The sequence below is a fragment of the Dermacentor albipictus genome, chromosome 2 (genome assembly GCF_038994185.2).
Source record: "Dermacentor albipictus isolate Rhodes 1998 colony chromosome 2, USDA_Dalb.pri_finalv2, whole genome shotgun sequence".
NCBI lineage: Eukaryota > Metazoa > Arthropoda > Arachnida > Ixodida > Ixodidae > Dermacentor > Dermacentor albipictus.
Genome location: NC_091822.1, coordinates 156,019,348 through 156,038,714, shown reverse-complemented (window position 1 = coordinate 156,038,714; position 19,367 = coordinate 156,019,348). Strand labels below are relative to the sequence as shown.

At 46.3% G+C, this 19,367-nt stretch overlaps 1 protein-coding gene across 1 annotated transcript in view; it reads left to right on the top strand.

The window, feature by feature from the left end:
• Positions 1–19,367, top strand: part of LOC135915511 (tetratricopeptide repeat protein 28-like) — a 54,965-nt gene that overhangs the window by 31,401 nt on the left and 4,197 nt on the right. The window contains exons 7-26 of the mRNA XM_065448624.1: positions 286–510; positions 1,046–1,146; positions 1,578–1,794; positions 2,718–2,897; positions 4,105–4,308; positions 5,909–6,169; positions 6,694–6,909; positions 7,517–7,732; positions 8,382–8,607; positions 9,326–9,615; positions 10,194–10,431; positions 11,232–11,431; positions 12,420–12,917; positions 13,778–13,963; positions 14,492–14,818; positions 15,858–16,067; positions 16,902–17,133; positions 17,848–17,924; positions 18,201–18,312; positions 19,212–19,319. Coding sequence (XP_065304696.1) covers positions 286–510; positions 1,046–1,146; positions 1,578–1,794; positions 2,718–2,897; positions 4,105–4,308; positions 5,909–6,169; positions 6,694–6,909; positions 7,517–7,732; positions 8,382–8,607; positions 9,326–9,615; positions 10,194–10,431; positions 11,232–11,431; positions 12,420–12,917; positions 13,778–13,963; positions 14,492–14,818; positions 15,858–16,067; positions 16,902–17,133; positions 17,848–17,924; positions 18,201–18,312; positions 19,212–19,319 — 4,324 coding nt within the window. The remainder of the gene's footprint in view (positions 1–285; positions 511–1,045; positions 1,147–1,577; positions 1,795–2,717; positions 2,898–4,104; positions 4,309–5,908; positions 6,170–6,693; positions 6,910–7,516; positions 7,733–8,381; positions 8,608–9,325; positions 9,616–10,193; positions 10,432–11,231; positions 11,432–12,419; positions 12,918–13,777; positions 13,964–14,491; positions 14,819–15,857; positions 16,068–16,901; positions 17,134–17,847; positions 17,925–18,200; positions 18,313–19,211; positions 19,320–19,367) is intronic.

The window sequence follows — 19,367 nt, the reverse complement described above, 5'->3', positions numbered from 1 at the left end:
ATCACCAGACACTGAGAGAGGTGACATTTATACATCCACCTTGGAGGCCACAGCAGACAATATCGTAGCTGACGAGGATGACATTGTGTACATCGCAAAAATGCGCAGTTGTTCTTGTAAAGATGGCAGTGTCTGCTGCAAAAGCCTGCTGCTGTCACAGTGAAAGACCTCGGTGCAGGAGGAATCAGTGAAATCTGCAGGCATTTTTATTATTATTTTGCACTCACCTTGGGAATTCAGTGGTGAGGTACCTCATGCCGGATTATCTCGACTTTCGGAATGCAGGTGGCTGAAGGACGTGCCTGCTCCAACCTGGGCATTGTGTACCAGTTGGCGGGCCACTACGAGGCGGCCCTGAAGCTCCACCAAGCACACCTCAACATAGCGCGGTCCCTGGGAGACCGGGCGGGCATGGGCCGGGCCTATGGTAACATGGGCAATGCTCAGAGCGCCATGGGCAACTACGAGCAAGCCGTTCAGCTCCACAAGCAGGAACTCACCATCTCCAAGGTAAAGAGGATAGAGAGATGGTTGTGAGGGCGCTGTTTTAACCACATCTGCAGAATGTAACAGCATGCTAAAGTTGCTAGCAACTGGTGACAAGTCCTGAAGAGAATGATTACCCAGTGTATTTTTGTGTTGACAAATCCTGGTGGGACATTGGAAGTTGAACCAGCTATCTAAAGTTATCATTTTAAGTCACCTGCTACTGCTAAAAAATAGGAGAAGTGATGCTTCATTGGGACACTTGGTAAACATGTAATGTGCACTATGTGACCTGAAACCATTTTACATGCTTCAGCACTTGTTAAATGCATTGCACTCTTGTTCAGGCAAAATATATTCAAGACCACGCTAAAGCTTTAAACAAAATCTGGTTGTGATTTTGGTTATACCGAGCTAATTCTACCAGTGATTTCTGCTTATTAAGCAAGCGTGTAGCTCAGTATAACATGTTGCTTTGAATACTGCATAAAGTGGATGTTGTTACTCGTTAATTTTTTTGTTGGCACCTTACTCTTCATTTCACAAATGCAACTTGCAGGAGGTCAACGACCGCAGTGCAGAGGCTTCAACGCATGGCAATTTGGCAGTGGCATACCAAGCCTTGGGGCGCCACGAAATGGCCCTCCTCCACTACCACAGGTTAGCTAAGTTTTTCTTTTCTTTCACATCAATGTTAGCAGTGGGTCGATGGTCATCTTACAGCACTCATTTACTTGGCACAGTATGTGTGGTTTACAAGGTAAAAATTGTTTCGCTCATAGGCATCTCAAAAGCACACAGACCTCTTAATGAAATATAGCGAATTACTACATTCGGTGTCTCATTTCATTTACTTCATTTTCTTTGATTTAGCCATTTTGTGTTTGCCACTGGATGTGTGTGCCCATTATTGTCTAGTACTCCAAAATGGGTATGTGGCACTTCAGAATATTAACAGCTTTATATTACAGTGTTTGATTAACTGCTTCATGAAAGCTTCACAGAGATAGTACGAACTTGTGCATTGGATCTGTGTGATCTTATTTGTCCGTTTGTTTAACAAGCGCTTTTGTCTCCCTGTCCCTTCCCAGCCACTTGAACATAGCACGGGAACTAAAGGATGCGGCAGGCGAGGCGTGTGCCCTGTGCAACCTGGGCAACTGCTACAGTTCTCGTGGGGAGTTTGGTCAGGCTGTGCCGTACTACGAGAACTACCTGCGCCTCTCTGAGGAGATGGGCGACACTGAGGCCCAGGCGCGGGCCTGCCACTTCCTGGGTTATGCCCACTATTGCCTGGGAAACTACAAGGTATGCATTCGTTTGCGGCAAGGGTGTCCACCAACCCACGATTTTGATGTGTGTGTGCATGTACTATCCAAGGGCAAATGAAACATGAACAAAGTAATTAGGGCTAAACAGGATACATTCTTTCACCTCCACTTTCGCCGCTTCGTGTGATGTCATGATTTGAGCTTGTATACTTCATTTTGAGCCTACATATTTAGTCCCCAAAGTGTCTTTGGCGACTGGATGCATAACAGTCTTGAATCACACTCCTGAGTTGTAACCAAATGAAGACGAATTGTAACTGAAATCTAAAAATGGTAAGATAAAGGGAAGTGAAAGTGGCAAAAAAAGAACTCGTCGCTGGCGGGAGCCAAACTTCCATCTTCCGCATTGCAACTTCGGTGCTCTGCCAATTGAACTGCCGTGATGACTCTTCTTCCATCCACTTTATTGGGTGTGTCTGTTCACAAGATCTGATCCTGAGAGTTGTAGCCAGTGTCGCTCATGGCCATGGTGGCAGATGTAGAACAACCTTTTGAGCTGCAGGCGTCACGTAGTACATGATCTTAATTAAGAGCACGCAAACTGGTCTGCTCTCACTGGTGTGAAGTTGTTTTTTCGTCCTCTTTCATTTCCCTTTACTGTTTCTACATTTAGAATAAAAATAAATTATTTTCTCCCATGCTTTCCTTGGCTCCATCGTCAGTGGCCTTCAAGTGGTTCATGTGCTTCGAAAAACCAGGCCCTTTGCTTCCACATGTTCTCGTTCACTCCCAAGTTATTTCAAATAAGAGGTGTAGCTTCACAGTGCTCAGAAATTGTTCTGTATGAGGGATAATTCATTTTAACCACTTTCTATATAATCGAATTTGATCGTATAACTAGAGGGACAGCTGCAGCAGGCGGGATACACACGTTGCAAATGTTGCTACTACTCTTTTTAGGACGCCATCGATTACTACGAGAAAGACCTCACTCTGGCCAAGAACCTGCACGATCGCATCAACATGGGACGAGCATACTGCAACTTGGGCCTCTCGCACCTCGCTCTGGGGAACCTGGACGCAGCGTACGAGTGCCAGAAGTACTTCCTCGCACTCTCCCAAGTCTCGCGGAACTTGCAGGTATGTACAGCTCCTCCGCTGTGACAGTTGCCCAGCTGCTTAAGGGCATCTCACCTAATGTGTGAGGACCATGCTGGCTCTCAAATCTTGTAAGTTTGCGCACGAGTGCGAGGTGAGACAGGCATCCAGCACTGTACCATAGACGCAAGCGTAGAAAGTCGCCAGCTACGCCCTCGATTGCTCGGAGCCTTTGGGTTCCGCGTGTCACCTGCGTGCACACTCACAGGCCATGCCAAACGTGAGGACCTTGATGAGGAAGTGCAACTTCGTTGGCTTCACCCGTTGTGTCGCAGTTCGTCACTAGTTGCTGACATTTGCGTGCGCCGTTACAACCTTCACAGTCTGCCACATATTCATACCTAGCTGCATGTGAACTCAAGTCAGCGTGTCAGAATTATCAGTGCAGATTGTGACAAACAGTTGCCAGCCAAGTTCTTATTTAGCGTGGCAGTTTTTATTATGCTTTCTTCACGTTCTTACTGCTAGTCATAAGATTTTATCTAAATATGAAGACGTAAACTGAGCGGATCAGCAATTTTTCAGCGTAATGCTTTTTTGTCTACTAAGGTGTTTGAGCACAGTAGACATTCCTTTCCTCAGCCACTTGACCTCGAAAGAGACGACACAATCAGTGTTTTGCACAGGCACACCTGAGAGCATTTGATTACTGGTTTGATTAGTTCATTACCCTGCAGGATGTATGTGTTATTACAGGGACCTAAAATCTCATGGTCTCTGTAAAAATTCTGTACCTGGAGAACGCAGTGGCAAGTGCACCCCTGTTCAATTAAGAGAAATTGTATGGATGGCATTTATTCTAATGAAATCGGAAATGTTAATTTGCATAGATGGCACACAAGTTTTGCGGAAGCCTGCCAGGTGGAGCATGGGGAACCTGGCTCCATTCTACACTCTGGTGGATGGAAAATTTCCCTTTCATGATTTGCATAGACATGCCAGCACATTATGTTCACTCATTTACGTAAGCTTTCATGATGGAAGTGAACTTCTTTCAATATCAGTATCTCCTGGGAACTAAGTTTTTTGAGCGGGGAGGTATACAGACAGCTGGTGCAGTGTGGTTTCGTGGGCAGCGCTCGAACCAAATTCTTATTTTGTTGCGGAGTAGCGTTACTATGTGTAGCACGCCACAACGTCTGTATCATATTGTTCCACTTATATATATATCCTCCTTTCTTGCACACAGGGCAAGTTTCGTGCACTGGGCAATATGGGTGACGTGCTGATGAAGATGGGAAAAAGCGAGGAAGCCGTGCAGATGTACCAGAAGCAGCTGATGTTGGTGCGACAGTCCAAGGAGCGTCACCTCGAGGCCGCAGCCTACGGTGCCCTGGGCCTCTGTCACCGACAGTTGAAGTGTTACGAAAAGGCCCTTGGCTATCACACGCAGGTAGGTGCTTCTTAAAGTAAGACTTGAAAGCTTAAAGAAAGACATCCCATCAGATTGTGGACATCGGAACGGGTAGAACCAGTATATTTGTTGGTTTAAGTCTACGTGGAACATAAAGTTATGCTTAAGCAACAAGAATGTGGTGATCGTAGTTGGCAGTTGTGGAATCCCAGACACTCCTCGAGCCCATGTGCTATTTATGGACATGAGTCATCATACATTTGGGAGCATACTCCAGCATTCGAAGACAGTGCTCATATGATCTGATCATGGTAGGCCAGCCTTGTCATCAAAGAAGAGACAACAGCATAAATGCTTGTATACAACATAGAGCATGGGGTTATGAAGCACGATAACAGTCTGACTAGAGGGAGTAGCTCACGCAAACAAAAGTTAAGAATGTGTGGCAATTGCATACAACTAGGAAACTGAAACAAGTTGCAGTGAGCCTAAGTTGTAGAAAGTAGCTGTTTGTGATTTGGAGTGTAAGGCCTGCACACACAAAGCCTAGATGTATAGTTCCGTGGAGGAAAAGTGCAAGGGAAAGTATTCGTCATGAATGTTTGCCACTTTGTTTTGCCAGCTATGAGTGAAATGTGCATGTTGGCAGAAGATTTACTTAAGAGGAAACTTTTGTTGATGAGTTTTTCTCTCACTTTTTATGTAAGTTGCATCATGTGAAAAACAGCACGAAAACACAAGGACGAGAAAGAAGGCAACGAAAACAGCGTAAACTCGCAACTGAAGGTTTGCTTTGGTATCAAACAGATTAAATAAGGAAATAAGGAAAGCAGGAAAAAAACATATAGCTGCGGTGTTTCACAGTGCTGTTTTTCACATAATATGGAACAACACTGACTAGTACAGCTTGCAGTATGTACACTGCCTTTTAAAACACTTGATGAGTGTAGCTCACTACCAGTTGTGTTGAAACTGCCATGACAAGTGTTCTGGCTCATCTATGTGCAGCGACCTGCGTTTTTATTCTAACAGCCTTGAAGGATTTAGCACATACTGCTGCCTTGTTTTCACTCTAGTTTCGCAAGTAAATTGCATGTTGGAGTCTACATTGTTCACTATAACAAATGGCATTGATGATTGCCTAGCTTCTGTGGGCCTTTCCTTGCCGACAAGCAGCCGAAGCCACTGCACATACCTACAGCAGCTCACACCTTTGACAGCAAAGCACACACACAACTGTGGTGCTTTTGATTTCTCGTGGACGAGCAGGCGAGCAAGAAAGCCAAGTGTTTTAGTGAACGATGCAGGCCAAAAAAAGTGTGATCTCATATTTCAACATTTGAGCAAAAGCAAAACAGTAACAAGTGCAAAATATTCTTACAAAGCTGTTAGAGCAGAAACCCAGGGTCACTGTATGGCATGAAAAAAGTGTTAAAGAGGCAATCTCAACAACTAAGGTGACAGTCCTAATTCATAATGAACCTTAGTGCAAATAGGACAATACAAGAAGGAAACAAGACAAGGCATGTTTTGTCCTCTTTGCATTCAGGTTCGTTATGAATGTGCACTAATTAGCCCACGAATGCATTTTTGCTGAGCATCCTAACGCTGCCTCTCTGCAATGCGACCTCCTCCTCAGGAGCTGGCTCTGCAGCAGGAGCTGGGTGATGTGCGTGGCGAGTGCCTGGCCCAAGGTCGGCTTGGGGCGGTGCACCTTTCCCTGGGTCAGCTGGGCCTGGCCCTGCGCTGCTACCAGGCCCAGCTGGAGCGGGCGCGCCAGCTGCGCGACTGCCCGCTCGAGACGCAGGCCCTGGGCAACCTGGGCCTGGCCCGCCTCGGTCTGGCCCACTATGAGGACGCCATCGGGTACTTCGAGCAACAGCTAGCACTCCTCGAACAGGTGAGTGCTCCCTGTTTGGTCGCGCCACATGGTGCCACAAGGCCACACCAGATATGCGGCGTTCCCATCATATGAACATAAATTCGTCTGGTAACCGTTTTTTGTTAACCATTCCCTAGCTCGTGCAGGCAGTTTTACCGTTCGGGTTTTGTCAGCTGCTGACATACATACACAAAAATATGACTGGTTCTGGCTTATTAGTCGATTCTTCAGAATACTTGGTTTCCACCTAAAATCTTAGGTGCTAAGCAGTGGCAAGTGGATGTTGACTAAGAGTTCAGTTAATTAGTTGATTCCACTGAGGAATACAGCCACTGCGACTACTGTTGTGACTTCCCATTTCCTTAAGGTGACAGCCCCTGTCTTGCCTCACTAAATATTATAGGTGGAAGTTGGTATCTAAAATAGAGGTTCCTTTATTTAATGGTCTGCTTGTAGCAGTGCTGTTGTCCTTTTAGGACTGTGTGTTAATGTGCACATTGCACAGTGAACTGACTCACAGCTACTCTTTTTTTCGTTCTCAGCTTGGAAGCAGCAGCACCACTCTGCTGGACAAAGGCCGTGCATATGGTAGCCTTGGCGAGTGCTATGATGCCCTCGGTGACCCCGAGGAAGCGGTCAAGTGTCATGACCAGTACCTGAGCATTGCCATCAAGGCACAGTCTCCCCGCGATCAGGAGCGAGCCTACAGGGGCCTCGGAAGCTCCTACCGGAGCCTTGGGAACTTGCAACAGGCCCTGGTGAGCAGCTTCTGTTTGCTGGCAGCATACATTGTTTTGTAAGCATCCTTGTTGCACGACCACGGGACGTCTAAGTTCCGGGCCTTTTCCTTTTAGCAGCCAAGATTGAGCTTTCTAAGCCATTCACAGGGAGACTGTGATGTTCTCAGAGCCCCGCCAAGAGCTAGTGAAAACTTCCAAGCAGCGCTTGTTGCCAGAGGTCAGGTTTCAGAAGTCGTTGCACATTTAAGAGGCCAGTAACGCAAAGTGGTGTGAACATATCATGATGATGTCATCCGTTGCCATCTATGGCAATAGAAAAATGCCCGCTGTAGTAGCGCTGTGACGAACGTGTGGGCGCTAGTTATATCATTATAAGCTTGATTTCAAGCCTTAGTGTCTTCGTTTTGGTGCCATAATGCAAGTTTTAGTGCAAAATAAATAATAGCAGGTGGCTGCTACTGATTCAAGGTAGCCTTCCATTATGGCACCTGCTATAGCCTAGGCACAAACTTTGTGACATTGAAAACAAAACCAATGAATTGTCCTGCTAGGTGGGTTCTTCAACCATGGTGTACTAGTGTGTGTCCCCAGAGGTGCTAAGAGGCTGTTGTTACCTTTGATGCAGGTTTGCCTGGAGAAGCGGTTGGTTGTGGCTCACGAGCAGACGGCGGAAAGTGCGGTGCCAGGGAAGGCAGCAGCTTACGGTGAACTTGGCGCTCTGCACCGACAGCTGGGCAACTACGAACAAGCCCTGGCCTGCCTTGAGCGACAGATGGCGCTCGCAGAAGACGACCCGTCCCTTCGAGGAGATGCAGCCTGCGGCATGGGTGCTGTTTACCAGGTAAAACTCCTTGGCACTACCTTATATTGATGCTGCAAAGGCAGTATTGGTGCCATTAAATATTTAGGACCTTAAGTGTCTCCCACTTTAGCCAAAGGCTCTTCACACACCTCTTTAATGACATGAAATGCCACGATAATGATAACTACACTGAATGTGACGAGTTCGTTTGCAATCCTAATGTTATCAAAATTATTATTTTTTAGGTAAACATGCAAGAAATGCCACTAGAGACACAGACACATTTTGTGTAGAAAAATTTTAGTATAGTACCTCAAAAATATGTTTTTGTGTAACTACTCACCACAAACGCAGCTATACTAACATTTTGAGTGAGAGTATATATTGTTCACATTCAATGGCCAAATGAGTTGTGAGAGTGCCCAATCCCATGCTGCCATCAATTTTTAGTCTCATGTATAGTATAGTATAGTTTAATGCCATGTAATGCCATGTTCCACACGAATGTATAGTGCATTCGTGTGGGAACAATACGAATGGCATTAACCTTTGAGGCATTAAGCAGTTAATGTCATTCTTAGTGCCTGTGTTTGGCATGTGCATAATTGTGCTCTACTGTAATTTTTCTAACAGAATTGAGGGTCATGTGGACTCTGATTTGACATTTGCAATCTCACAATTCTTGCAGGCCATGGGTGCTTATGACCGGGCTCTTCACTGGCACCAAGTTGACTTGGAGATTTCCGAAGAGACAAACAACATGGCTGCCCAGGGGCGAGCTTATGGAAACCTGGGCATGACGCACGAAGCACTGGGCAACTACGACAAGGCAGTCTCGTTACAGGAACAGCATCTGAGCATTGCTGCCCAACTGGGTGACAAAGCTGCGAAAGCAGAAGCCTACAGCAGCCTCGGTGAGTGAGCGCATCATAGCTGGTTAGCTCAGAGGGTTGCTCACAAGTTAACTAGAACCTATGTCTCGTAGTTTGCATTGTATGTTTTTGCTTATATTTCTTGCCTGTCTGCTCTCAGCTCTGGTGGATGGATCATGGTTTTCATATTAACTTGTCCTGTACAGTTTTTTACTTGCAGTTCATCACCGTTCTGCTTTTGTATAAAGTAGAAGGAGTTGGGTATTATTGTAAGAGGACTAGAATCAAATTGGAGATTAAGTCATGGCGCCCATCCAATGTATGTACATTCTTAAGTACATATAAATATTAAATTAGAGACACTTTTTTGCTCACAAAGAAACATATGTAAGCAGCACTGTACTTTAGTTGACCAGTTCACTTAAAACAAGTTGGAAAGCTCTATTTATAAAGGCTGTCACTAAGGCCTGCTAGTGGGGATATGAGTACGGAGGTGACTTGCCTCAAGTAAGGTGAGATATATTGTGTTGGAAGCCTGCATGTGTCACCAGCAGAAGATGCCACACTGTTTGTTAGAGTAAAGGCAGAATGCGTGACAGTGTTCATTAGCTTTATTTCCAGCTTCTATGTTGCCTTCTCAAAGTTTAGGCCTTATGAGGTTGTACTCACAGTCAATGTACAATTAGTGCTTGACAGTACTCTTGTCCATATGTGCTATGTGCTCTGTGAACATGCTCTTCGCATATCTGCACATCTGCAGGTCGTGTGCATCATGCCCTGGGTCATGTGAGCCAGGCATGTAGCTACCTGCAGCAGGCCCTGCAGGCATGCGAGCAGCTAGGAGGCGGCAAGCGGGAGGAAGAGGCTCGCGTCCGGCACCGGCTCGGCTTGGTGCTGTGGCTCCAGGGCGACTTGGACGGCGCGCAGCAACAGCTGGCTCGTGCTCACGACCTCCTAGAGGCGCTAATGGCAGCCGTCACCCTGGGAGAGCATCGCGGCACCGACCCGGTAGTCGCAGAATTCCTGGGCGACACGGCGCAGGCTCTGCAGGCGAGTTGACACCACTCTTGCATTTCATACTGGCCTCTGGTTTTCAGAGCAGGAAGAGCTGGCAACATGTACTATGAAGAGGAGCAAGTGATAAGCAATATGGTTGCCTGACTCTTTGGTCTTGGCGGGACAGCTCTGCCAGCTTTCGAAGGGTGCTGACTAACCGGACTGATTGTTGATATTAGAAACATTTATAAATTTGTGTAATGGTCGCCTAAATATATCTTCACTTGCTTACCACTGACGTGTGCTCTTAGTGGTGAAACTAGGACGTTATTTGAACAAGTGTTTTCTCTTTCTCACATTTTTAAAAGTTTCAGTAGCTTTTCCAATGGATCAAATGGTTGTATGCAAACATGCGGGCTATTAACAGCAAGACACATCAGGGGTCAAAGCAGGCGCCTTTGGCATGGCATATTTGCCACGCAAGCTATGCAAGCCAGCAGACCATGCAAAGGCCACAACATCAAATCCGAAACGTGGCAGGCATGTCATAATCTGCTGAGCTTCCCCTTATGTTCTGCGCCTGCATAATTTATAAGTAAAACTGTCTATTTTTTCATTGTCTCCACATGCAGCGTGTGCTGGTGTCCCTGGGCAGGCAGGACGAGGCCCTGTTGGTGGCAGAACGCAGCCGTACGCGCTCCTTTGCAGAGCATGCCCTCGAGACTCGCAGGAGTGCGCTAGTGGCCAGCGCTTGCGTGCCCAACAGCCTGGCCCTACTGCTGGAAGTGGTCAACCGGCAAAAGGCCACCATCCTTTACTTCAGCCTGGCTGCAGGGCACCTGCTCATCTGGCTCATGGTCCCACACAAAGGTACACCTGTCGCACACTGGCAGCCACTGTCCCAACTTGATTCGCTCGCCTGCCGTCTACACTGTGCAGTCAGTCGAGCACCAATTGCATGTCTGATGAAAGTGAAATGCAAATGCACCCTCTTGTAAGGCTTAAAACTTGGGCGATTTCCAAGTGCTGAGGCTGGAACGCCCCCATGAATACATTGCACTTTGAACACACTATTAAGGACTGCCGGTGGTTCTCATAGTTTCTGAGTATGGCTTTTTGGCGATTAACTTACGTAAAGCTGACAGGTTCCTTCTTTATGTGTGAACAGAGGAAGCCATTTCTTTGACAATGAACAGCTGTCTTTGCTGCACTCGGAGCCTTTCCTTCATGTCCTTTCCTTGAAAATGCTCGCTCAACATTGCTTCTCACCTCTCACGCAAGGCATCCTCAAGTGCCAGTAGGCAAAAACTTCTTGTCGTTCACTGACATTGGCATAGTGAAAGTAGAGGAGCAGCATGTAGTGTCCGATTTTCATGTGCAGAGGTTCTAAGCCTTGTTGGGATGACAGGACATGCTGCTATACTTTCAGCCGTCGTGCTGTTTTTCACTAGAACGATGTTTGGTCTCACACAGAAGCAACTAGTCTAGGCTTTTCACTCTTCCAAGTGCTGGTTGTCATTGACTGTTTGTTCTTACTTTTCTTTTTATTGCATTCTCATGGCAGTCATGCTAAATGTAAGTCAAAGCTCACACAGTAGACAATACATGCTTTAGCGTGACAGTGATGCCCTCCTACATTAATGCCTTTCTATTACGCATCTCCCTGACAGGTATTGTCAAGTTCACTGAGACACCCTTGAGTGAAAACCAGTCCGAACCCCTTCTGCCAGACAAGGATGGCAAACTTCCAAAGAAAGCTTCTCTCTTAGAGCGCCACCTGTCGGCACTCCGAGAATCACTCGGGGTCGATCCTGACACTGAGGACGCGTGCTTGAGCCACTGGGACGAAGCTAGTGACCGCTTTGGCCAGGTGAGCCACCCTGTCTTTGCCTTTATAAAAAAAATTCTGGTGCATTGCTGTCATGAGATTCACGTTTGAATAGCAGCAGATCAACCTGTGTAAATCAAGCTACATAGGTACTGCTTCTATAGCAATCACGGTTACTATCACGTAATGGCAGTTATGCAGAGACTGATCCAAACTTTAAATCCAGAAGCAGAATTTTGCACTGATTTTGCACTGCGCATGTGACGTTGGTATGTTTGCGACATTTCAGCATACACCGAAAATTAATACTCCTTTGTGATCACTACATGATGCTGCACTCCTCTTTCCATTTTTTCTCTTTTGTCATTTAGTGTAGTAGTTTGCCCCATGGCAGAAGTTAGTGTTGCACAGCATACCTGTACATACAGCTGCTTCTCACTAGCAAAGTCCAGCTGAGTTCTGTGGTGAAGTACATCACCATTTCCCTATAGTCTTGTATAAGTTGCACCTCGGAAAAATACAGCACACGTCAGCATGCAGTGACTGACAAAGTGAAGTAGCGCATGCTTGATGTATCCACAGTACTCTTTCTTGTCAGTAGGTTTTTATGGTACTCGTACTATCTGTTAGCGTAGTAGCTGTCTGCAACGACAGGGTAAGTAGGGTGTGTTGTAGTAGCTTCTCGGATAGTATATAGCTCTCTGTAACTGCTGACATTCAGTTAGCCTGTCTATAGATACGTGGCCACTATTGCATCAGAGAAACTGCCAGTGTCGTAACATATGAAAACGCAACATGTGCAAGAAACATGCTCAATATAACTTTTTTCGAAAAAAAAAAATTTGTTTGTTTGAATGAAGTAAATGCAGTATACAAGTTCACCTGTTTATGGTAACCAATTATATTTAATATTTGCGTTGGTTATATTTTCAGCACCTGTCTTCCAATGACGATAACTGTGCAATGAATTTCGTTGGCGTTGTCCCAACAACAATCATTCACGGCCATCAACTTGCGAAAACTTCTGCAGGATCCGGAACGGCGGAGCAGTGCAGGCTTCAGCCGCCTGGGCAATCGCAACCACCTCCTCAATAGCTCCAACTACAGCTTGAGCAGCCTGTTTAGCGTCGGCAGCGTCAGTGTCACCTCCGGTCCCGCAAGCCGCGCAGGCAGCATGCGCGCTCCGCGACCCCACTGGCCCGGACCCCCATCCCTCCATGCGCTCTATGAGTTGCTCATTGGCCATGCGGAAGAGGAGCTCAGCCGGTTCGCGGGCCGAGACCTTCTCATCGTGCCCGACGGCGACCTCTACCTAGTGCCGTTTGCGATGTTGCGTGGAAACGGCTCGACCGAATACCTATGTGAGAGGTTCAGCCTGACAGTGCTGCCTTCGCTGTCGGTACTGCGGGCGGGCCAGCGGGCCAAGGCGGCAAGGCAGCAGCAGCAGCATGGACAGCAGAGAGCAGCGGCATTTTCGTCGATGGCGGCCGGGGAGCAGCTGATCTCCTTGATTGTCGGCAACCCTAAGGTAGGTGCAGCAGCAGTTCTTCTGCGTTCCTTTTTATTTTCTAAAAGAAACACAACTAGTCGCATTGCACTGGTTCCATCCTACACCTAAGAAATTTAAAAGCAGTTGAACTTGGGTTCTACAAACAGTGGAACCTTATTAATATAACGAATGTGCAAATAATAAAGTAAAGCATAAATCTAAGATGTTTCTCTCCATTATTAGCATGTAGCCAATATATGCTTATAATGAATAGTCATTTTTGTGCCACATGTGACTTCATTTTAGTAACGAGGGTTTTGTGTAGCTAAGGACTGCATTGTGCTCATGCTTATCTCGCAATAATCTTGCATGATGAAACTCATGAAGCACAGTGAGAATACTGTTTTGAGCTTGACAAATGGTAATAAATTTTTCTTGCAGAAGCATTTCTTTTTGACATACTGTTTTCTACGCTTTGAGGCACTATCAGTCAGCACTCATGGCTGTCTTGCCACTGGGCAAAGCAGTTCCATAATGTGGCGAGGCACAGCTACACACACCGCAGTTATTGCAAGAAACTTATATGTTTGACTTGGTTGTCCTAGTAGCGGGTCTTGCATTTACAGCACCCGTTCATCTTGGCTGGCCATGGCTGTCGCCAATGGTGACAAGGTGTTGCTTAATCAAAACTGTAGCTTTGAAATTACCTCTCAGATTGCACGTTAAAGCCAGAGAACTCCAAGAGAGCTTTAAAATGGGCCTCTGTTCGTGTCGGTAATAGGTAATTGATGCTCTGTGGACACAACAAGGAAACAATTAAACCAGTGGGGTTTTGTCTTTTTCTCTATTAATCGTTCATTGTGTTCTAAATTGCTAAACCACTCTATGAACAACCCCAGGTATCACCCTGCACGCTAGAATGGCTTGGCTGTGCGGAGATTCCACATGCTGAACAGGAAGCCGAGATGGTTGCGGAAATTTTGGGCGGTGAACCTCTGCTGGGTGCTGATGCGACGAAGGAGATGGTGCTTGGCAGGATAGGACAGGCAGAGTGCATTCACATCGCCAGCCACGTATCTTGGAAGGTGAGAATGTCTATTTACAGCAGTAGAATTGTTATCTGCGAACAGCTGGCTTACGTATGCTTGTGGTCATTGTAATCTGTTTAACTCAGACATAAACCTCCCAGCAATTTAGCCAATGCACAATGTGAACTCATCCATGTTCTTGTTAGTTTTCATTTCCTTCATACTGTCCTAAATTTTTGGAAGTCGCAAACAACCTGCTCCAAAGTCGGTATATTAAGAACAGGAGTGAACTACTGTGATGAAAGAACTACAGTGAAAGGGACGCATTGCCAGAGTTTTTCTGCTGTTTTCCACAGTTGCCGAAAAATTGGCACCATCACACAAACAAGTGTTTCAAATCGCCACTGGTGTCTGTGGTAATGAGCTTTGACAAACCGCAATGCGATTGCATTCTTGTTTTGTCAGCCTCCTTCACTGCACACTGTAACCATTGCAAATAAATAAATCGAGTGACTGATGGATTAGCTTAAATAGAGCCATTACAAGGCACCCCAAGCGCAACTGTCTTTTCGTTATGCCCTCTAGATTCCTGGAATAGTACTGGCATCGGGAGCAGAGTTCGCGGAGGACGAAGAAGCAAGTGGGGAAGAAGGAGGCGATGGGGCACGACCAACGGCAGATGTCCTGCTGACGGCCTCTGACCTGTCCCAGATGCGGCTGGTAGCCCGCCTGGTGGTCCTCAGCATGTGCCACACGCGGTCGTCCCACGGACGAGTGGATGCCCAATCCCTGGAGACGCTAGCCGGTGCTTTCCTCGCAGCTGGCGCACACTGCGTCCTCGTGTCACTGTGGCCCGTTCCAGACACCGCCCTCAAGATCTTGCTCAGGACCTTCTACTCGTCACTCATGCAGGTAACGCTGCTGCATCACTGCGGTTATGGCGGTTGTGAATTTTGGCAGCATTCCTCTTGTGTCCGAGTTGAGGACGTGGACTTCAGTACTGGCTGAAGTAGCGTATATGAGTAAACGGTGGTGTACTTATTGTGAGAAACTAAAGTGCAGTGCAGTGCTGCACATGAATGCAAATTATATTAGTGTTTAAGCCTGTCCATACACGTGGCACGTAAAAATTTATGGAATACCGGAACACCAGATACATGGTACCGTCTTGTGATGCTGAGCTCAGCCGAACTGTGCAAAACTATTATTGCAACTAAAGAGTATGTTCTACTTGACTGCTGACCTAAAGGTACTGGCAGCAACATGATCAATCATGTGTTGTCCTTCCTTTTTACCCTTAAACAGCTACGTGTATATATATATGTGTGTTGTAGTGCAGTGTAGTTGAACAAAGCAGAGCGAGCTGCTGCTGCCATCCCAATTTCGGGTGTTCCAGTGTTTCGTTAACTGGTGATACCATATGGACAGGCTAAAACCCTCTTTTATGTTTCTTTTAGAATGTGTATTATTCAAGACAGCTGCCTCAGAACTCCTCCTCAAGTTCCTAATAAGCGACGAGAAATGTATGCTGGTCCCTGTGGCAAGGAGGGCAGCTCAAGATAAACCAAACAGCACACATGCTGCCAGACCTTTCTTGCTCTCTTATCCCTTCTCATTAATTATTTTTGTCCCCATTTTCTTTTCTTTTCCTCAGTGCAAGGTAATCAACCACAGTCAGTCTTAGTTAACCTCCTCCCCATCTTTCGCTTGTCCCTCCTCCTTCTCTCTGCTTTCAGCAGATCAGGGGCGCGATTGGAGATCATTGTGGGGAATGCGCATTCAGTTTCGCCTCACGCGATTGGCCTAGGCCACGCTGACACCGTCCGCCATGGTGCACGACCACATTTTTGGCAATGTCAAAATGACGACAAGCTCCTGTCAATCATTTGTATTCGCTGATTCAATCGAGCCTCTAATGTGTCTTTTTCTGTTCTGTACCCTTACGGAGCAGGGCTCAAGAGCCAGTGCTGCTCTGAGTGAAGCCCTGTGCACGATCCAGACAACCAAGCAATTTGGTCACCCGGCCAACTGGGCCAGCTTTGCACTGGTTGGTGGGGACGTGCATCTCTCCAACCAGGTGGTGCTCATGGGCCAGGCCCTGGTGGAACTGCTCAAAACACCTGACAAGTGCCGAGACGCCCTGCGTGTTGTCCTACACCTGGTGAGTGAGAAAGTATACAGAAAGATTTAGAAAGCAGACGGTGCTCACAGAAAGGTTCTCACTCTTTGTCACCCTTCATTGCCTTGATGCATTAGACGAGTGCCGTCAGAAGGGCTGTAACATTGAGTGTTTGGGAGGCTGGCTAGTCCAGCAGTAACCACGTGTTAGCAGATGGAAGGGATTGCGATTGTGACAGCAATGCTTCGCATGGCAAGCTGTGGGCATAGGTTAACATGCTTGGGCATAGCCACACCCTTCTTTTAGGAATGTGCACATCTATACCCACAGAGAGATGCAATTTTTCTACGGGTGCAAATTGAGATGCTTGTCAATGCCTAAGATTCTCTCCCTGTCACAAGATTGATTGAAATACTTGTGAGAACGTCTGTAATTTTCCAATCTGTGCGCTCTTACAACCAGAGTAAGTGAGGGTGTACGTGAATGCCCCCTTTACCATCAAGGAGTGACCATTGCCGCAGGACAGGGTTTGAGGAGAGATAGTTACAAGAATTACAACACGACCATTTTTGCGAACTGAAGCACTCGAAAACCACAAAGAATGGAGCAACAGACAGGCCGACGCTTTCTTTCTTGGCAGCTTTCTGCACTGCAGGTCAAGACTCATGGCACACCATTCTGTCATGTACGGCCATTGCATCGACATATCCAAGAAGCACACATAATTGTTCAGTTCTAGTTCTTGCTCATGTATGTCACGTACGTTTTTTGCACTCTTTCTGCTTCCAATGTGCCAACCTGATTCCAACCTCACGAATGAAGGACAGACAACTGAAAAGCAACTGATGCCATCACTCTTGACATTAAATGCCCCAGGTGGAGAAATCCCTCCAGCGCATACAGAGAGGCCAGAAGAACGCCATGTATACCAGCCAGAAGTCCATCGAGAGCAAAGTGGGGCCCGTCTCGGGCTGGAAGGAGCTGCTCGTTGCAGTGGGTTTCCGCTTCGAGCCGGCTGCCAATGGACTGCCAGCCTCCGTCTTCTTCCCGCAAGCAGATCCCGGAGAGAGGCTGGTCCAGTGTAGCACTAGTCTGCAGGCACTCCTCGGTAAGCATCGAGTTTACATGCCTTCTTAGCATCACAAAAACATCTTTCTCTCTCTCTTTCCACTGCAAGGCAGAAGCTTTTGTTTTGGTTAAACTGCTGTAAACTGAATATTTCAAGTTACCAAATGACTGCTATGCTTCTATTGTAACAACTAGCGAGCTCAGCTAGTTTTTGAAATGCAGCTGTAATTCTTTTGTTCATCATTTGGGGGCAGAAAGATCTTGTTTGAGTTTCTTGAAGCAACATTATTTTAGCCATGTGCACGTTTCACGCGGCTAGTGTTTTAAGAACTCTTGACCAGATTGCATTGAGTTGAAAGTTCTAGTAAAATTTTGCTGGTATAGTACTCTACTTGAGTGGGCATCATCGCAGAGGTGCTCAGTAGGTGCTGTTTTTTATAAAGTGGTTGCGTTGCGTCTGTTGTTCTTTGTCTGTCATGTACACCATAGATGCCATAAGAGTTCAGCTGCAGTTGTACAGTTTGACGTGATGGCTCCTAATTGCTTTTTCAGTGTTCATCTATCACTTTTGTCTGTTCCATTTTTTGTTTGGTGTTGCTGACTTGGGTGAACTTCTTCCACTTTGCCTCATCATTTCAGTTCTGCCTTTCTGGCAATGAATGCATGATTAGTCTAACTTGGTGACCAAACTTTGTAATATGTGGCCAACAAACATCAGTCAGAATGGCAATGCTTTTTTTTTAATTGTTTCAAGGCCTGTCCGTGATCTCCCTGAGTGCCATATCCAAGCTGCTATCAAGCCCAGAGTATGCGGATGACATCATTGAACTGGTGAGTATCCATGGCTATTGGTGAGCTGTCATGGTCGAGCTTGTGACCAAGAAGCTTTGTATCATGGGTCATATTGTGAAGCATGCTTGAAAAGTGAAGCCCGGACTCGCAAGGTTAGAGCAAAGACAGGATGGAATGGTACCGAGGGCTATAGGCTCCTTAGAACTCTCACTTCATGAAGAATAAACATGTATTTGTTACATCTGTGAAGGTTAAGCATCTCGGAACAAGCTTAGCTGGGCATTGTGCTCATGTGTCCATTCATTCTTCTTCCAGATGCACCAGGTCGTTGGACAGTTGGGAAAAACTGAGCAGGACAGCGTCGAGTGCCATGTCAGCGTCAAGCTGTGGAGCGTGCCAGGATGCCACGAACTGCTCGCCTCTTTAGGTAAGCAGTTTTCGTCACAGCTGCAAGATCATCACGTTGTGTTTACAAGACACGAAACACTAGCCTTCATTTCTCAGATTAGATATTTAAAATCATGCCAGACCAATGGCCCAGCCAACGTTTCCATCTGTGTCTAGGTTGCCTTATGTCTGACTGTTTGGCGAGTTGCCTAGGACGGATTTTGGACCGACATTGATTACTGTGTGTTCTCATTTTGAGTTGAAATTATGTGCCTTCTGCTTGAATTCGCTGTAGTCCAGAGAACAATGTATATTGCAACCTCACTCACATTGGTGACAAAACGCCCATATCGGATGACGTGGAATTACAATCTCGTATTGAAAGGAGTTCGTCTTTTATTGCCTCTTTTCCAGTGGCAGGCATAAGTACGATTGCCACCTTTGAAATTAATTATTTAGGGCTGCAAACATGCGAGTCAGCCCACGTTCAGGCCACCCTATCTGTGAGATGTCTGGCTAAACATACCGCATTATAAACACCACTGAGATTTACTGATTTTAATGGAGACAGCTTCCTCCTAAGGTTGATTTCAATGTTAAATATTTATCTGCCATTTCTGTGAAATTTTGCCACAACTTTCTTGCGATCACCTGAAACACTCACATTAAATAATTCATCATGGTGCTGTAGTGTCACTTCTTTTTTTTGTAATTGGCATATGTTTCTAATTGAATGAACATAGAATGGCCTCAACCTATTCAACCTTCTGTACCTGTCTCTAGAAGTGCTTCATTTAGCATTGCCTGGACTGTGTGAACAAATGGAAACTGCCTAATGTGTGGCTCTGCCTTGATTGAATTTTGTTGGTTTTGCACCCGAAAGGACTGCACTACTTCAGGCGGCAAGAATAACGAAATGCTGCCTAACTTCCTTCACAGGTTTCGACCTCATGGAAGTTGGCAAGGACGAAGTCACACTAAGAATGGGAAAGCAAGCAAATCGCAGGTCGATTCAGTTTGCTCTCCAAGCTCTCCTTGCCGTATTTGGTGAGTGAAACTGTTTTCCATGGCTAAATTATGCTTCATGCCTGTGTG